Source organism: Gopherus flavomarginatus, chromosome 3 (assembly GCF_025201925.1).
Source record: "Gopherus flavomarginatus isolate rGopFla2 chromosome 3, rGopFla2.mat.asm, whole genome shotgun sequence".
In the NCBI taxonomy this organism is placed as follows: domain Eukaryota; kingdom Metazoa; phylum Chordata; order Testudines; family Testudinidae; genus Gopherus; species Gopherus flavomarginatus.
In genome coordinates, this window is record NC_066619.1 from 5718005 (window position 1) to 5736005 (window position 18001).

An 18001-nucleotide genomic window follows, 5' to 3' on the forward strand; every position below is an offset into this window, starting at 1 on the left:
TTTGTTTGAAATTGTTTACCACAATTTCACTGCAGGTTTGATCTCTAAGGTTTCAACAACCCCTACTCAGTGTTTGAGATCTCATGCAAGTTACAAGTTTTGCAACTAATGCTCGTAACTATCACAGCACAACCACATTTGAAGCTACTTTGAAGTTGCTTGTTCCATGCAAATCTAGCTGCATAGGTAAATTCCACAAATGCAGTATTTTTTTCCTCTGGTGCTCAAGGTGATTACAAACTCAGTTGATAGTGCGTGTACAGTGCAATTTCTGAGAAGCCTCATAAGTAGCTCTCTGAGGCTTGCATTTCATGAGCGCTCATGAAAATTACAAGCTCCGTTAGCATGGGGAATGTGGATTGTAACTTTTGCCAGGTGGGTGACAGAAGTTTAAAACATGGAGCATGGAACTTTAGATCAGGAGCCACTTTAATTGGGCATAATAAAGAAAGGTTCCCCAAATGCAATAGTCCAGGTGTATTAGATTGCCAGAAAACAGATTTTGAGGAACTTAGTGAATACGTTGTCGTAAAAGGGACTATTAAAGCCCATCAATGTGAAGGAAATGTTGGGAATCTTAAAATATGCTAAGTAAGGTACAAGTGTCTACATTCCCTCTGAGAAAGACGATTGCAAGAACCATGAGGCAGCCAATGTGGAATTTTATCAGAGACTGGCTCAAAGAGCTGAAGGGAGGAGGTTAAAACCTTGTACTGGAAATGAAGAACAGGGGCGGCAGCCAAATGCTCAAGTCAGTTAAGATTCACAGAGGAAAGATAAAGGCAGGAAAAAAAAGCAGAACCAATATTCAGTGCTGGCCAAAAGGTGAAATAAGAAGGGCTTTTACAAACAAACATCAGGAGGAAAAGAAATATTAAAGTAGGTCCATTAATAAATGAGATGGGGAATAAAATTTGACTGAGATACTTAACTCCTTTTAACATGCTTCTGTAAGAAGAAGGATAAAAACTTGAATTAGGAAGTAAAGCAGACCCCATAAAATAGATATTGTATTGTTTTTTTAAAAAAAGATGTGGGGAAATTTGAACATATATCAATCAACTGATCTAGATTATACCTGCTTTTAGTTTGTATGCCACATTGGGCAGGCACCTCACTCTCATAGACCTACTTTGGTGCAGTATGTTGTAGATAGAATCATAGAAGTGAGGACTTCTCAAGGTTCCTTCCAGTCATACAAGACCAGCCCTCTGTGCTGTGACAGGACCGAGTAAACCTAGATCATCCCTAACAGGTGTTAATCCAACCTGTTCTTTAAAACCTCTGATGGGGATTCCAGAGCTTCCTGGGGCTCTCTTTTATTTATGGGGTTGTAGAAATTAATAATTTATTTTTTAGGTTGGCAGCATATCAAGCTTTGGTCTGGTGGAATATGGTGGGGATCAGTGTCTATCCTTATTAATGTTCTAGAATCATATAAACAACATACAAATGAAATTTGCAGATGGTACTAAATTTTGAGGAGTTGCAAATGATAGCGAAGACAAAAAAATACAAAGCTTCAGATGAGAAATGTGGAAAGAAAAGAGTTTCAGCTTAGAAAAAATGCAGCTATTACACCTGGGGGAAAGCAATCCAGATTCAAGTAAGTGGATTCAGTGTAGTGGGGGAAGCCTGGTAAACAATGATGCCAAGGGAAATCTATTAAGATACGAATTTGCAATACAAGTGTTGGCCACCAAATAGTCCAATGCAGTTTTTTTTATAGTGTATGAAGAAGGATCAAATAAAACCTCAGGCAGATAATATTTCCTCTTAGATTATAACATCTTTTGAGTTAGGGACTCTCCTGAGTTTGTGTCTTGTGCAGTGACGAGCACGTTGTTAATGAGTGACAAGTAGCAATCTGTTGTTGTGGAACTGCTGAAGAAGCCCATTGTGCTAGACAATGCAGGAACACACACAGTCCATGGTATCTGTCCACCTTTGGTGTCACCATCAAAACTCTGAAGATAGAATCTAAAAGCTGATTTAATGAGATTTTAACAGCATACCTACATCATGTGAAGACTCTCTAGATATAGCCTAGCGTTTGCTGTAATGATATTCCTGATAGCTGGTAATTTAGCCATTGGGATTTGTGTTGGAAACTGTAATGTGATCTGGTGAGAAGGTTGTAGATCTGTATTAAGGTGGCTCTCTCTGGTTCTAACTTTAAACAGCCGCACCTTCATGTAAAAGATAGTTCTATACCTTTTACTGGTTTCCATTTCTAATGTGAATTGGGCTTAGGCACTCTTTTTGATGCTTTGGCATGCAAGTTTGCCTTTCTTCCAGTTCAAGAGTGTCAGATATGTCTGAATCCTTGCTTGGCTATTTATAGATACTGTTGCTTGTATCTGTTTCTATTCCAGGAATTCATTTGGAACCTCTTCCAGGGGAATGCTATTTAGAAGTGCAGGGGGGAGCAGAAAGGGGGCAGGGAGAACACAGGCACTGAGCATATTCCTGTGATCTCGCAACAGTGTGCATAGTGTTGGCCTCTGTCTGGTGCCCTGTTGTTTTCTGTACAGCACCTTGTAAGCAAGAACCTCAGTCCAAGTGAATTCCCAGCACGGGAAGTTACCTTCTCTTTGGTGCAGGCCTTCTATATGCTTTTTCTTACTGCGATTCGCAGCACCTCGCTTCGTATTCTTCCGTTTGCAGCATGTCCTTGAGTCTGTTTTCAGATGTGAATGGTGGTAAACTTTAGGGGCTGCTTTGAAGTTGATAGCTATACCAGACTGAATAGCTGAAGTCCACGTTCTCTAGTTTAATAACTGAAGTTATCAGCTCCCCTCTCCCATGGTAGTGGAGAATTCTCATTATTCTGCTAATATCTATTTAAATCCGATTAACTGACTTAATCAAAATATTCAGTATTCTTAAAGCTTTTCACAGTTCAGTAGCTAATTTGTTACATGAATCACCAGTCTTGTTAATAGTTGGTGACGTTTCTTCAATTGAATGTGAATTGCAGGCTGTAATATTCTTGCTTTTGAGCTGTACATTTCTGATATTTCTTTAGTTTCGTTTTTATTGATGTAAATTGTTTAACTCAACCTGTTGAACTATACTACTTAATTTCTTTAACAATTTTTGTTTTTTGTACCTCTTGGAGGATAGGTCCATAGGTGGCTATTAGCCCAGATGGTCAGGGATGAAACCCCATGCTCTGAGTATCCCTAAACCTCTGACTGACAGAAGCTGTGACTGGACAACAGGGATAGGTCACTCAATAATTGCCCTGTTCTGTTTGTTCCTTCTGAAACATCTGGCTCCAGCCACTGTTGGAAGACAGGATACTGGGCTAGATGGACCATTGATCTGACTCAGTATGGCCGTTCTTATGTTCTTATAGATTTTACTAAAAGTACCAAAGGTTTATATTAGATAGGATTTAAGTGGTACTTATGGACCAAGAAAATTAATTATGAAAACTTTGTAAACCTCCATGGTAGGTTTGTCTGGTTAACTTTATCTGTAGATTGTCCCTTCTTGCCTTCTTTCAGGTAAAACTAGGTTAACTCCTGGTTTATTGATGGGTGTACTATTGCTTTTTGGATTGTCAGCGTACTGCTGACTGATACTGGAAAATGTATCACTTTAATTTTTTTAACAGCTTTGTCCAACAACTGGAACTCTTAGCAAAATGCAACCCTGCAGTGCCCTTTATCTGTGCTTTTAGCTAGTGTTCACTGTACTGCAGTAGTCAACCTTGTACTGCTTTGAAATTGTCCTGCTGACATCTTCACTAGAAACATGGAGGAGTAATGGCACCGAGAAAAGCCAATCATAGCATAGGCAGGATATGGGCAGACTTTCCTATATGGCTCTGGCAGTGCACCTCTGACTTGACCTAACCTGTCTCTGTCACTTAAATCTTACCAGTGTTACCTGTAATAGTAATAGATGGAGGCATTGATTAAGCAGAGGTCACAAATCTCCATTCACATTTTGAACTAACCAGATGGTTTGTTTTGCTCTGTGTCTGAGAGCTCCGTGCCTCCCCAGCGCATTTCCTTCTGCTCCATGGGGAGCTGCTTCCTTGATCTGCAGTAATCCTGCAGCTACTGTGCAGTTGGGTGCTCAACTAGTCTGCTGCTTTTCCCTACACTTAACTGGGAGATGAGAGGAGGTGTGAAGTGTTGCACAAGTTAGTGCGGATAGCTTTCAATAACATGTTGCTTTGATCTGTGGGTTTTGGAGGTGATAGGAAAAATCCAGTGGGGAGCGACCAACCCTGCCCCTGCGCCTTCCTAAACAGTGGGTCTGGGTTCTTCACCCCCACGCACGGACGGCCTACCTTGGAGTTGACTGGTTAGGAGGAGAGCGTGCTATAGAGCTAGCTTTCTTTCCTTTTGCTCTTACCCAAGCCAAATCGCCAGGTCTTGGCTCCCAGCATATTAACTTAGTACAGGGGTTCTTAAAATTAATTGCACCGTGACCCCTTCTGGCAACAAAGATTACTGCATGATCCCAAGGAGGAGGTCCCAAAGCCCGAGCCCCACCGCAAAGGGCAGGAGGGCCAAAGCCTGAGTTTGAGAACCGCTGGCTTAGTAGAAGTTGAAACTCAGCGATGGGACCAGAAGAAGCATGAGAGCCAATGTGCTGTCCAAATTCTTGTAAGATGGTTGGAATCTCTAGAAGCTTAAGCAATAGTTGTGCTAATCAACTAATGACTAGTACTACTCAGAGCAACTTGCATTTCTCTTGTATGGTCTGATGTTGGTGAAAAACTTGGTCTTTATGATGAAGTATGAGGAAACTCAAACAGCTAACAGCACTCCCCTGTTTCAAGGAAAGAACTGAATTTCATGAAAACATAAGAATGGCAATATTGGGTCAGATCAGTGGGCCATCTTGCCCAATATCCTGTCTTCTGACAGCCAAATGCTTCAGAGGAAATTAACAGAACAGGGCAGTTATTGAGTGGTCCAGTCCCAGCTCCTGGCAATCGGAAGTTTAGGGACACCCAGGCTATAGGGTTGCATCCCTGACCATCATTGCTAATAGCCTTTGATGTACCTGTCTTCCATGAACTTATTCTGTTTTTGAACCTAGTTATACCTTTGACCTTCATAACTTCCCCTGGCAATGGGTTCCACAGGTTGATTGTGTGTTGTGACAAGAAGTACTTCCTTAGGTTTGTTTTAAACTTGCTCTATACTAATTTCATTGGGGACCCCTGGCTCTTGTGCTATGTGAAGGGGTAAATAAAATTCTAATTCACTTTGTCCATACCATTCATGATATTGTTGTCCTCTATCATATCCCCCCTCAGTCATCTCTTTTCTAAGATAAGTCAGTCTTTAATCTTTCCTCTTATGAAAGCTGTTCCAGCCCCCTAATCATTTTTGTTGCCATTCTCTGTACTTTTTCCAGTTCTAATATTTTTTTGAGATGGGGTGACCAGAACTGCATGCAATATTCAAGGTGTAGATGTCCCATGGGTTTATATAGTGAAATTAAGATATTTTCTGTTTTAACCCTTGCCTAACATTTTGTTAGCATTTTTATCTGCCGCTGCTGATTGAGTAGATGTTTTCAGAGTACTATCTATGATGACCCCAAGATCTTTCTTGATCGGTAATAGCTAATTTAGACCCTATTATATTGTATGTATAGCTGGGATTATATTTTCAGTGTGCATTATTTTGCCTATATCAGCACTAAATTTCCTCTTCCATTTTGTTGCCCAGTCAGCCAGTTTCGTTAGATACCTTTTGTGAGTTAACGTTTTGCAGTCTGCTTTGGACTTAATTAACTTGAGTAATTTTGTATCATCTGCAGACTTTGCCACCTTGCTGTTTATCCCTTTTCTAAGATAATTTATGAATATGTTGAACTATATGTTTCCCGGTACAGATCCTTGGGGGACCCTGCTATTTATCCCTTTCCACTGTGAAAACTGATAATTTATTCCTGCCTTCTGTTTCCTATCTTTTAACCTGTTACTGGTCTATGAGAGGACCTTCCTTCTTATCCCATGACTGCTTGATTTACTTCAGAGCCTTTGGTAAGGGACCTTGTCAAAGGGTTTCTGAAAGTTTAGGTATACTGTATCCACTTTATCACCCTTGTTCAGATGGTTTTTTTTAATTCCGTCCAAGAATTCTAATAGATTGGTGGGGCATGATTTCTCTTTAGAAAAGCCATGTTTACTCTTCCCAAATGTATTGTGTTCTTTACTATAGTTTCAACTAGTTTGCATGGTACTGAAGTTAGGTTTACGGTTGCCTGGATTGCCTCTAGAGTTTTTTTTTTTAAATTGGCATTGCATTAGTTATCCTCCATTCATCTGATACAGAGGCTGATTTAAGTGGTAGGTTTCATACCATAGTTAGTAGTTCTGCAGTTTCATATTTGAGTTCCTTCAGAACTCTTGGGTGAACACCATCTGATTCTGTTGATTTATTACTGTTTAATTTATCAATTTGTTCAAAAACCACCTCTGGATAACTCAGTCTGGAACAGTTCCTCAGATTTGTCACTTGAAAGGAATGGCTAAGGTGTGGGGATCTCTCTCCTATCCTAGAAAAGCAGCAAAGAATCCTGTGACACATTATAGACTAATAGATGTTTTGGAGCATGAGCTTTCGTGGGTGAATACCCTCTTCGTCGGATGCATGTAGTGGAAATTTCCAGGGGCAGGTATATATATGTGCAAGCAAGAAGCAAGATAGAGATAACAAAGTTAGTTCAATCAGGGAGGATGAGGCCCTGTTCTAGCAGTTGAGGTGTGAAAACCAAGAGAGGAGAAACTGGTTTTGTAGTTGGCAAGCCATTCACAGTCTTTGTTTAATCCTAAACTGATGGTGTCAAATTTGCAGATGAACTGAAGCTCAGCAGTTTCTCTTTGAAGTCGGGTCCTGAAGTTTTTTTGCTGCAGGATGGCCACCTTAAGATCTGCTATGGTGTGGCCAGGGAGGTTGAAGTGTTCTCCTACAGGTTTTTTGTGTTTTGCCATTCCTAATATCTGATTTGTGTCCATTTATCCTTTTCCGTAGCGACTGTCCAGTTTGGCTGATGTACATAGCAGAGGGGCATTGCTGGGATATGATGGCGTATATTACATTGGTGGACGTGCAGGTGAATGAACCAGTGATGGTGTGACTGATCTGGTTAGGTCCTGTAATGGTGTCTCTGATGTAGATATGTGGGCAGAGTTGGCATCGAGGTTTGTTGCATGGATTGGTTCTTGAGCTAGAGTTACTATGGTGCGGTGTACAGTTACTGGTGAGAGTATGCTTCAGGTTGGCGGGTTGTCTGTGGGCGAGGACTGGCCTGCCACCCAAGGTCTGCGAAAGTGTGGGATCATTGTCCAGGATGGGTTGTAGATCCCTGATAATGCATTGGAGGGGTTTTAGCTGGGGACTGTATGTGATGGCCAGTGGAGTCCTGTTGGTTTCTTTCTTGGGTTTGTCTTGCAGTAGGAGGCTTCTGGGTACACGTCTGGCTCTGTTGATCTGTTTCCTTATTTCCTTGTGCGGGTCTTGTGATTTTGAGAATGCTTGGTGGAGATTTTGTTGCTGTTGGTCTCTGTCTGAGGGGTTAGAGCAGATGCGGTTGTACCTCAGTGCTTGGCTGTAGACAATGGATTGTATGATGTGCCCAGGATGGAAGCTGGAGGCATGAAGGTAGGCATCGCGGTCGGTAGGTTTTCGGTATAGGGTGTTGTTAATGTGACCATCACTTACTTGCACCGTGATGTCTGGGAAGTGGACCTCCCATGTAGATTGGTCCAGGCTGAGGTTGATGGTGGGGTGGAAGCTATTGAAATTGTGGTGGAATTTTTCCACACCTCAGCTGCTAGAACAGGGCCTCATCCTCCCTGATTGAACTAACCTCATTATCTCTAGCTTGCTTCTTGCTTGCATATATATACCTGCCCCTGGAAATTTCCACTACATGCATCTAACGAAGTGGGTATTCACCCACGAAAGCTCATGCTCCAAAACGTCTGTTAGTCTATAAGGTGCCACAGGATTCTTTGCTGCTTTTACAGATCCAGATTAACACTGCTACCGCTCTGATACTTGTCTCCTATCCTATGTAGCAATGACCGATGCAAAGAATTAATTTAGCTTCTCTGCAATGGCCTTATCTTCCTTGAGTGCTTCCTTAGCACCTGGATTGTCCAGTGGCTCCACTGGTTGTTTGGCAGGCTTCCTGCTTCTGATGTACTTAAAAACTTTTGGAGTTAGTTTTTGGTTTTTTTGCTAGTTGCTCTTCAAATTCTCTCTTGGCTTGCCTAATTATGCTTTTACACTTGACTTGCCAGAGTTTATGGTCCTTTCTGTTTTCCTCAGTAGGATTTGATCTTTTACTCTGACTGCCTCTTTTTACCTTGTCTAGCCATGATGGAATTTTTTTGGTCCTCTTACTGTGTTTTTTTAATTTGAGATGTCTGTCTGTCTCTCTCTCTAGTTTGAGCCTTTATTATGGTGTGTTATAAAAATTGCTATGCAGATTAAAATAGTGTGCAGATAATTCCAGTGCTGACAGGTTTTACTATCCTCCCTTCTTTGGTTAGAAGCACTTCAAAGCCTGCTGTAAACAGAGGTGTCTTTTATAACTACAAATTACTGAACACTAACACGTAACATAGGCATTTAGAATTTAAAGAACATTTCTCAATGAGTGTAATACATGACTCTGTTTTCTCACTATAGATCAGGAACAGAATATATTCTAAAAGAGCAACAGATACTAAGAGACACAGAATCTCTCACTTGCAGCTGATCGAGACCTCCCTAGTCCTGACGGACAGAATTTTCCCTTGAGGGTTTTCAGTTTTTAAAAAATGTGTGCTGCTGCTGATGAGTTATTTAATATTTGTTATGGTAGTGTCTCAAGGCTCCAGTTGGGATCAAGACCCCCCTGGGTTGGGAAGACACACTAAGGAAGATTGGACATTGAGAGTAACAATACAGAGGGTTTCAAAAGAGTAGCATGCAGTTGCTAATTCAGTGGACACTATTCACAAACAATACACATACAGTAACTCCTCACTTAACGTTGTAGTTATGGTCCTGAAAAATGCAGTCATTCTTGTATTCATGGTAGTATCTAGGAATCCCAATCAAGAATCAGGGCCCAATTGTACTAGATTCTGTACAGTCAACAGCATTAAATATGAACTTAACACTTATAAATGCCCCTGCTCTTCTCCACTTTGAGGTTTAACCAGCCACTGTACTTGAAGACTTTTACAAATTCATTCTTTAGCCTTTGTTACAGTGGGAAGGCTTTTGTGAGATATTACTAAAGTTGAGTTTTGCATCACATTCTGAAAGTGCTCAGGGCTGGTCTCCTTCAGATCTCCTACAGTGAGGAGTTGCTTAGCACTTGAGAAGCTAAACAGTATTCAAAGTGAGAGGTTTTTAGGTAGTAGATGGGTTTCTATTAGAGGGAATTAGTATCTCCCGGATGAGGGTAATCTTAACTTGCATTGGGCTAGGGATGATTTCTGAAACTGATCCCAAGTAGCACAGTTTTTTACGGTTGTAAGGGGAAGTGTGACTGCTGCTTTATAGCAGTGTCTGAAAATCCAGTCTGTCGTTACTGGAGCACTTTCCCCCTCCTCCAGCACTTGTGCCATAAAGGTCTGTAGCTTAACATGAATCCATTTATTCAAAAAACAGCTGTTCCAGGTGCATATTGGAGCAGCAGTGTATCTGGAATAATTTTGTCTTTTTGTAAGGTCAAATATGAACTGCAGTCAAGGGATTTTCACACCGGGCCAGACATCAGGATGGACTGTACTGACACACAAATCCATTTGTCAGCTTTTTGTAACTTTCCCGACTAGATCTTTAACCAGGCATTCTGTCCCTCCCAGCCCATCTTCTCCTCGCATGATCTTGCAGTCAAGATGTGATGCTTGAATTTGTGACATGCTGGTCATTTCCATGGCAACAGACTGTCAAAAGGGTTTGACTAACCTGCACGATCAAGCTGAAGGAGAAACCAGTCTGTGAGGGAGAGAGGCTCTTGTTAAACCACACCTTAAATAATTAGCACCATCCACTTAATACTGAAAATTCTTAGCACCATACTAACCTCTGATTTAGAAAGCAGCAGGTGTCTGTTGCCATCCTGGTATTTCTTACTATTCCACTGTAAAGGATGATTGTGGGAGTTGGTGAAATTCTAGTGACAAAGTGATACAGCAGGGGCACTATCTATGCTGAGTTAGGGAGTAATGTTGGCTCATAGACTCATAGACTCTAGGACTGGAAGGGACCTCGAGAGGTCATCGAGTCCAGTCCCCTGCCCTCATGGCAGGACCAAATACTGTCTAGACCATCCCTAATAGACATTTATCTAACCTACTCTTAAATATCTCCAGAGATGGAGATTCCACAACTTCCCTAGGCAATCTGTTCCAGTGTTTAACTACCCTGACAGTTAGGAACTTTTTCCTAATGTCCAACCTAAATCTCCCTTGCTGCAGTTTAAGCCCATTGCTTCTTGTTCTATCATTAGAGGCTAAGGTGAACAAGTTCTCTCCCTCCTCCTGATGACACCCTTTTAGATACCTGAACACTGCTATCATGTCCCCTCTCAGTCTTCTCTTTTCCAAACTAAACAAACCCAATTCCTTCAGCCTTCCTTCATAGGTCATGTTCTCAAGACCTTTAATCATTCTTGTTGCTCTTCTCTGGACCCTCTCCAATTTCTCCACATCTTTCTTGAAATGCGGTGCCCAGAACTGGACACAATACTCCAGTTGAGGCCTAACCAGCGCAGAGTAAAGTGGAAGAATGACTTCTCATGTCTTGTTTACAACACACCTGTTAATGCATCCCAGAATCATGTTTGCTTTTTTTGCAACAGTATCACACTGTTGACTCATATTAAGCTTGTGGTCCACTATGACCCCTAGATCTCTTTCTGCCATACTCCTTCCTAGACAGTCTCTTCCCATTCTGTATGTGTGAAACTGATTGTTCCTTCCTAAGTGGAGCACTTTGCATTTATCTTTATTGAACTTCATCCTGTTTACCTCAGACCATTTCTCCAATTTGTCCAGATCATTTTGAATTTTGACCCTGTCCTCCAAAGCAGTTGCAATCCCTCCCAGTTTGATATCGTCCGCAAACTTAATAAGCGTACTTTCTATGCCAACATCTAAATTGTTGATGAAGATATTGAACAGAACCGGTCCCAAAACAGACCCCTGCGGAACCCCACTTGTTATGCCTTTCCAGCAGGATTGGGAGCCATTAACAACTACTCTCTGAGTACGGTTATCCAGCCAGTTATGCACCCACCTTATAGTAGCCCCATCTAAATTGTACTTTCCTAGTTTATCTATAAGAATATCATGCGAGACTGTATCAAATGCCTTACTAAAGTCTAGGTATATCACATCCACCGCTTCTCCCTTATCCACAAGGCTCGTTATCCTATCAAAGAACGCTATCAGATTAGTTTGACACGATTTGTTCTTTACAAATCCATGCTGGCTATTCCCTATCACCTTACCACCTTCCAAGTGTTTGCAGATGATTTCTTTGATTACCTGCTCCATTATCTTCCCTGGCACAGAAGTTAAACTAACTGGTCCGTAGTTTCCTGGGTTGTTTTTATTTCCCTTTTTATAGATGGGCACTATATTTGCCCCCTTCCAGTCTTCTGGAATCTCCCCCGTCTCCCATGATTTCTCAAAGATAATAGCTAGAGGCTCAGATACCTCTTCTATTAACTCCTTGAGTATTCTAGGATGCATTTCATCAGGCCCTGGTGACTTGCAGGCATCTAACTTTTCTAAGTGATTTTTTACTTGCTCTTTTTTTATTTTATCTTCTAAACCTACCCTCTTCCCGTAAGCATTCACTATATTAGACATTCCTTCAGACTTCTCAGTGAAGACCGAAACAAAGAAGTCATTAAGCATCTCTGCCATTTCCAAGTCTCCTGTTACTGTTTCCCCCTCCTCACTGAGCAGTGGGCCTACCCTGTCCTTAGTCTTCCTCTTGCTTCTAATGTATTGATAAAAAGTCTTCTTGTTTCCCTTTATTCCCATAGCTAGTTTGAGTTCATTTTGTGCCTTTGCTTTTCTAATCTTGCCTCTGCATTCCTGTGTTATTTGCCTATATTCATCCTTCGTGATCTGACCTAGTTTCCATTTTTTATATGACGCCTTTTTATTTTGTAGGTCACGCAAGATCTCGTGGTTAAGCCAAGGTGATCTTTTGCCACATTTTCTATCTTTCCTAACCATCGGAATAGCTTGCTTTTGGGCCCTTAATAGCGTCCCTTTGAAAAACTGCCAACTTTCCTCAGTTGTTTTTCCCCTCAGTCTTAATTCCCATGGGACCTTGCCTATCAGCTCTCTGAGCGTACCAAAATCCGCCTTCCTGAAATCCATTGTGTCTATTCTGCTGTACTCCCTTCTACCCTTCCTTAGAATTGCAAATTCTATGATTTCATGATCACTTTCACCCAAGCTTCCTTCTACTTTCAAATTCTCAACAAGTTCCTCCCTATTTGTTAAAATCAAGTCTAGAACAGCTTCCCCTCTAGTAGCTTTTTCAACTTTCTGAAATAAAAAGTTGTCTGCAATGCAGTCCAGGAGCTTATTGGATAGTCTGTGCCCCGCGGTGTTATTTTCCCAACATATATCTGGATAGTTGAAGTCCCCCATCACCACCAAATCTTGGGCTTTGGATGATTTTATTAGTTGTTTGAAAAAAGCCTCATCCACCTCTTCCGCCTGATTAGGTGGCCTGTAGTAGACTCCCAGCACGACATCACCTGTGTTTTTTACCCCTTTTAGCCTAACCCAGAGACTCTCCACACTTCCGTCTCCTATGTCCATCTCCACTTCAGTCCAAGTGTGTACATTTTTAATATATAAGGCAACACCTCCTCCCTTTTTCCCCTCTCTATCCTTCCTGAACAAACTATACCCATCCACACCAACATTCCAGTCGTGTGTATTATCCCACCAAGTTTCAGTAATGCCAATAATGTCATAGTTGTATTTATTTATTAGCACTTCCAGTTCTTCCTGCTTATTACCCGTACTTCTTGCATTTGTATATAGGCATCTAAGATACTGGTTTGATCTTGCCTCCCAGCTTTGCCCTGACCCTCCTTCCTCTCTGCCATTATAGCCCGTGCTCCCTCCTGTTTCCAACCCATCTCCCAGGTCTTGTTCCCCACTTACCTGTGGGCTTTGCTCACCTGTCCCCGTCGAACCTAGTAGAGCATGGCCCTAATGCTGTTGTTGCTAGAAAGGTGCTGTTTCCCCTTGGCTGGTACACACAGGATGCAGTGGTGCAATAAAACCGTTTAAAGCATGGTTTCTTAGGACTTGTCTACATGGTGAGTTAGTGCGCAGCAAGCCAGGGTGTGTGAATCTACAGCATGCCGGTTTGCCATGTGCTAACACACTGTGTGTACACTGTAACAGCATTGTAAAAGTCCTGGCAGTACACTAAACTGCACTCTGGCACTTTCACTGTGCGGTAGATTGACACCCTGGCATGTTCTTTCAAAAGTTTACAACTGAACCTTGACTTAACACAACTTTGAAACTTAACTATGCCGAAGAAAAGTACTGCTTTCCCTTTATTTTTTTTTAGTAGTTTTACCTTTAACACAGTAATGTACTGTATTTGCTTTTATTTTTTTGGGTCTCTGCTGCTGCCTGATTTCATGCTTTGAGTTCCAAATGAGTCGTGTGGTTGACTGGTCAGTTCGTAACTCTGAGGTTCAACTGTAATAGTTTTTATTTGTAAGGTTCCATCTCCACAGGGCTTTCAACTGTGATTTTTAAGAAACATGCTTAAATTTTAGTCTCTGGAGGACAGTAATACATTATTCTAATCCAGATTACTGGGGTCAATGCAGGAGTAACAGTGCAGGGTTTAGTGGCCTGTGAATGTGTGGGAGGTCAGATTAGATGATTTGACAGTTTCTTCTGGCCTTAAACCCTGTGGGTACATCTACACAGCCAAACAAACAAACAAAAAAAAAATCAAACCCTGCTGCAGCAAGTCAGCTGACCCAGGCTTGTGCAATAAGGCTAAAAATAGCAGTGTAGACCTTAGGGTATGGGCTGGAGTCTGGCCTCTGAGATCCTCCCCCCTTGCCAGAATTTAGAGCCTGGGCTCCAGTCTGCACCCTAACATCTACACTGCTGTTTTTAGCTCCATATCGCAAGCCCAAGTCAAGTGACCCAGGCTCTGAGACTTACTGCGCGTTTTTTCTTTGTGTTTTGCTGTGTAGATGTACCCTATGACTCTTAATAGGGTTGCCAACCCTCCTAGATTGGCCGTGAGTCTGCTGGAATCACAATTGATCTCCCAGTGGCTACTGAAACCAATCCAGGAGATTTTAATAGGCTGCTAAGAGTCTGGTCAGCAAGGCTAAGGCAGGCACGCAACCTGCCCAGGCTCCACATGGCTCCCAGAAGCAATTGGCATGTCCCTCTGGCTCCTAAGCACAGGGACAGCCAGGGGGTCTCTGCACACTGGCCCCACCCTGAGTGTCAACTCCACAGCACCCCAACCTCCTGCCTCAGCTTGGTAAAAGTGAGTGAGGGTGGGGGACAGCGAGAGACCAAGGGGGTGGGGCCTCAGGGAATGAGTGTTCAGGTTTGTGCAGTTAGACAGTTGGCAACCCTAGACTCAGCATGATTGTTCTTGCTTGCAGCTGAACCAGGTTATAACAGTGGATTGTTGGTTACCATGGATGGGGTCAAGCTGAGTTATAACTGGGTTAAAAAATAGTGTGTTAATATAGGTGTCTAATCTGGGCTAACACTTCAAAACGACCTCTGTTATAACGCAACCAGTATTTGTGTTTGTGTTCATGCTTGCAGGCCAAACCATGCGGTACAGCTTGATTTCCCAATAGAATTAAAACCATGCTCTGTGTGTGTGTGTGAGTTGTTTCACACTGGAAAAGTAAACATGGTTGTGAAAGCTGGTTGTGGCACACCTATGTAATAAAATGGCTTATTTTGGTCTGTGTGGGTAGGCAAAAAAGGTTATAACTCTATTTTAAGGAACTCTGTGTTAACCTAGGTATATGAAGGTTAAAATCTGATTCTTTAACATGGTTAAATCTGTTTTATGTTTGTACAGACAAAAAGAAACCATGTTATAAAATAGCTGAGCCCAGCCATATATTAAACTTGGATATTTCCATAATATAGAGATGGACTTATTTACTGCAAATAGATTTAGACAACGTTTCAAGTGAGTGCCTAGCTTTAGGGACCCAAATCTTTAATTAGCCACCTAAACAAAAATGGGCCGGCTTTAGGGGGGCTGAGTCCACATAGCTCAAGTTGGAGTCAGAGGGAGTTGCAGGTGTGCAGCACCTCTTAAATCAAAATGGCCCCATTGTTTTATTTAGGTGCGTGACGTCAGGTACCAAAGTGTGAAACTATTGACCATAGTCTTTGAATGTAGTAATGCTTTTTCCAGACTCTGTGTACATAGGACCTTACTTATAGCTTATAAGTTGGATTCAAATTGTGATGTCCTGGGCAGTACAAAACAAAAGTGACTCAAAGGTGTAATTAGTTTACCTGAACTTAAATCTTCAGTGCACTGGAATTCAGAGGGCCGCTAACTGTTTTTTTCCCAGGCAGTATAGTTCAAAAGCTATTTGTATAAAGAAATGCTAGTGCATATAAAAGATTTGCAAGTTTACCATTAGAGAATTTTAATCAAAGGAAGTTACTTTAAACTCTGCTGAAGGTGTTGTCCTGCAATACATATTTGAAGTATTAGTTAGCCAAGGTAGTGTGTGACATAATTGATGCACTTTTTAGTTTAAATGATGCCCACTACTCCTTACTAGGTTAGTTTTCATGTAGATCAGATTGCCAGCTGAGCTTGAATTACATATGTTCTGTTTTGATTTGGGTCTTTTGAATGTAAAAGTGTGTTTGCTGTGAAGGCTTATGCATGTTGGAGAGCTGTAAGACAAATTTAGCCTGAAGGACAGGTTGGCTTTGGCAAACCTATTCATAAAACCAGGTGAAACACAGTCTTCCTGTTCATATCATGCTACAGTCAATTCCTGGTAAAGGCAGCCTTTTTCCAATTAAATATGTAAGAGTTCAGGAAATACTGTGTTTCTCTTCAGAATCTATTGAATACATTTTAACTATCACATCAGAAATCTTAATGGCTGAGTTCAATCTTGGTCAATAGAAATTGTATTTATGTGTAAATGGAAGAGGAGGAAAAAGGTGAAAAATACTAATTAGACCAGGATATAGCAATGATAGGATTAGCTATAAAATTTCTAGGTAACCTCTGAAAAAGGCTTTTAATTACTGTAGACCTGTATTTCAAAGAATTGGGCATGCAGCAATGTTTCTAATTTCTGTTTGTAGCTTCTGCAGATGCACTTTAGAATATTTGTGCATGCTGATGGCCAGTTATGCATTGAATTTGCCCTTTGCCTAAGTACTCACAGTAGTTGTCTCTGTGTGTGCAATTATGCACCGAGCCAGTTGAAAAAGTTGTTGTATATCTATTTTCATGCCTTTATGGTAAGAAATGGGCAATAAATCCTGTGGACGAATTCACCCTTCTTCATTGAGTTTGAATGTGTAATATATCTGGTAGTTCAAGCATATCTATTCTGTATTAACCAGCTGATATATTTTTTCCTTTTCTTTCAGATTTTCTATTTTGTACATACATTGTTTTGTATATACTGTATATGATGACTTCGGTGGGCAGTGAACGTACCCGGGGCACTCGGGACAAAACACAGATTTCAGCCACACCGCCAACACAACCACAGAAACAGGTAGTACAGGTAGGTATTGTGTAACATCTGTCCCTCAGGTTGAGAGTAAATGCCATATTATGATCTGCAACCATCCCCATGGTCAGTGGTTCTCAAACTTTTTTGATTGGGTCCCCTTCTTTGTGTCTGTAGTTGTTTACCCCCTCCCACAAGTACATATACTGCCACCCAGCTCTGAAGACACAGCGGAGAGCAGTGACTGCTGGCCAGGTGTCCAGCTCTGAAGGCAGCGCTGCACAGAAGTAAGGAAAGCAATATAAAAAGTGGTATTCATCAATATCACTTGTCACAGCAGACTTAGTGCCCATTGCCACCTTTACTTCTGTGCTGCTGCTGCTGTTGTGGGGCTGAGAGCTGGAGCCCTGCCACCTCCAGGTGAAGGATGGGGTGGGAGAGGAAGGAGAGCCTGAGCCAGGTTGCCTGCTGGTGAGGGAATGGGGGGAAGGGAAGAAGAGCCTGAGCTGCCTCCAGGTTGAGGGTGGAGGGGAAAGCCCAGGTGACGGGACTTGGGCTGCCTCCTTTATCCCAGCCTCCTGGGTGTGCACGGCCCTTCTGCATGAGGACCAACCACCTGGGGCTGACAGCTAGAACGCTTCTCTCCCCCCACCCCCCCAAATAAGTAAAAGTACACAGCTTGCACCTCCCATGACACATTCCCTCGCCACTCTTGGGAGGCCTGCCCCCTTAGTTTAAGAACCGCTGCCCTCGGTTTAGTAAAGGCTGAGAGCGGGGGAGGGAAGAAAGCATTGCCTCAGTTTGGCGAGCATGTCCGGTAGCTTGTATTTTAATACTGTATTGGGTTACTGAGCAAACTGCTTGCTGGCTTCAAGTCTGGGATCTATATTCCTACATCCACACTAGTCTTGCATTCTTCAGGAGTGCTCCAGATCAGCAAGGAACCATAAGGCTATCTGCTAGTCTTCTGCCAGGATCTTATCCCATGGACTCTTCACATCTTTTCAGACTTCAACTCTTTCTGCTGTCCAGAGGCTAGAATCTTGATGCTAGAGCAGTGGTTCTCAACTTGCGGGCCGGTTGCGGCCTAATGAGCATACAGCTGTGGCCCATGTGACGTCCTCAGGGCTATACAGGTAGAATATATATTGTGTGGATTCGGCCCAGAGAACACAAAGAGCTGCATGTGCAGCCTGCAATGGTGAATAGGTTGAAAACCACTGTGCTAGAGGATCTGTAGTTAGTGCTGGAGCTT

The 18001-nt window shown here is 42.1% G+C and overlaps 1 protein-coding gene across 4 annotated transcripts in view; it reads left to right on the plus strand.

Annotated features, from left to right (window-relative positions):
• The window catches only part of UBAP2 (ubiquitin associated protein 2), a 130008-nt gene that overhangs the window by 20457 nt on the left and 91550 nt on the right, over positions 1-18001 (plus strand). For all 4 annotated transcript variants that reach the window (XM_050943545.1, XM_050943541.1, XM_050943543.1 and 1 more), the window contains exon 3: positions 16661-16800. In XM_050943545.1, coding sequence (XP_050799502.1) covers positions 16661-16800 — 140 coding nt within the window. The remainder of the gene's footprint in view (positions 1-16660; positions 16801-18001) is intronic.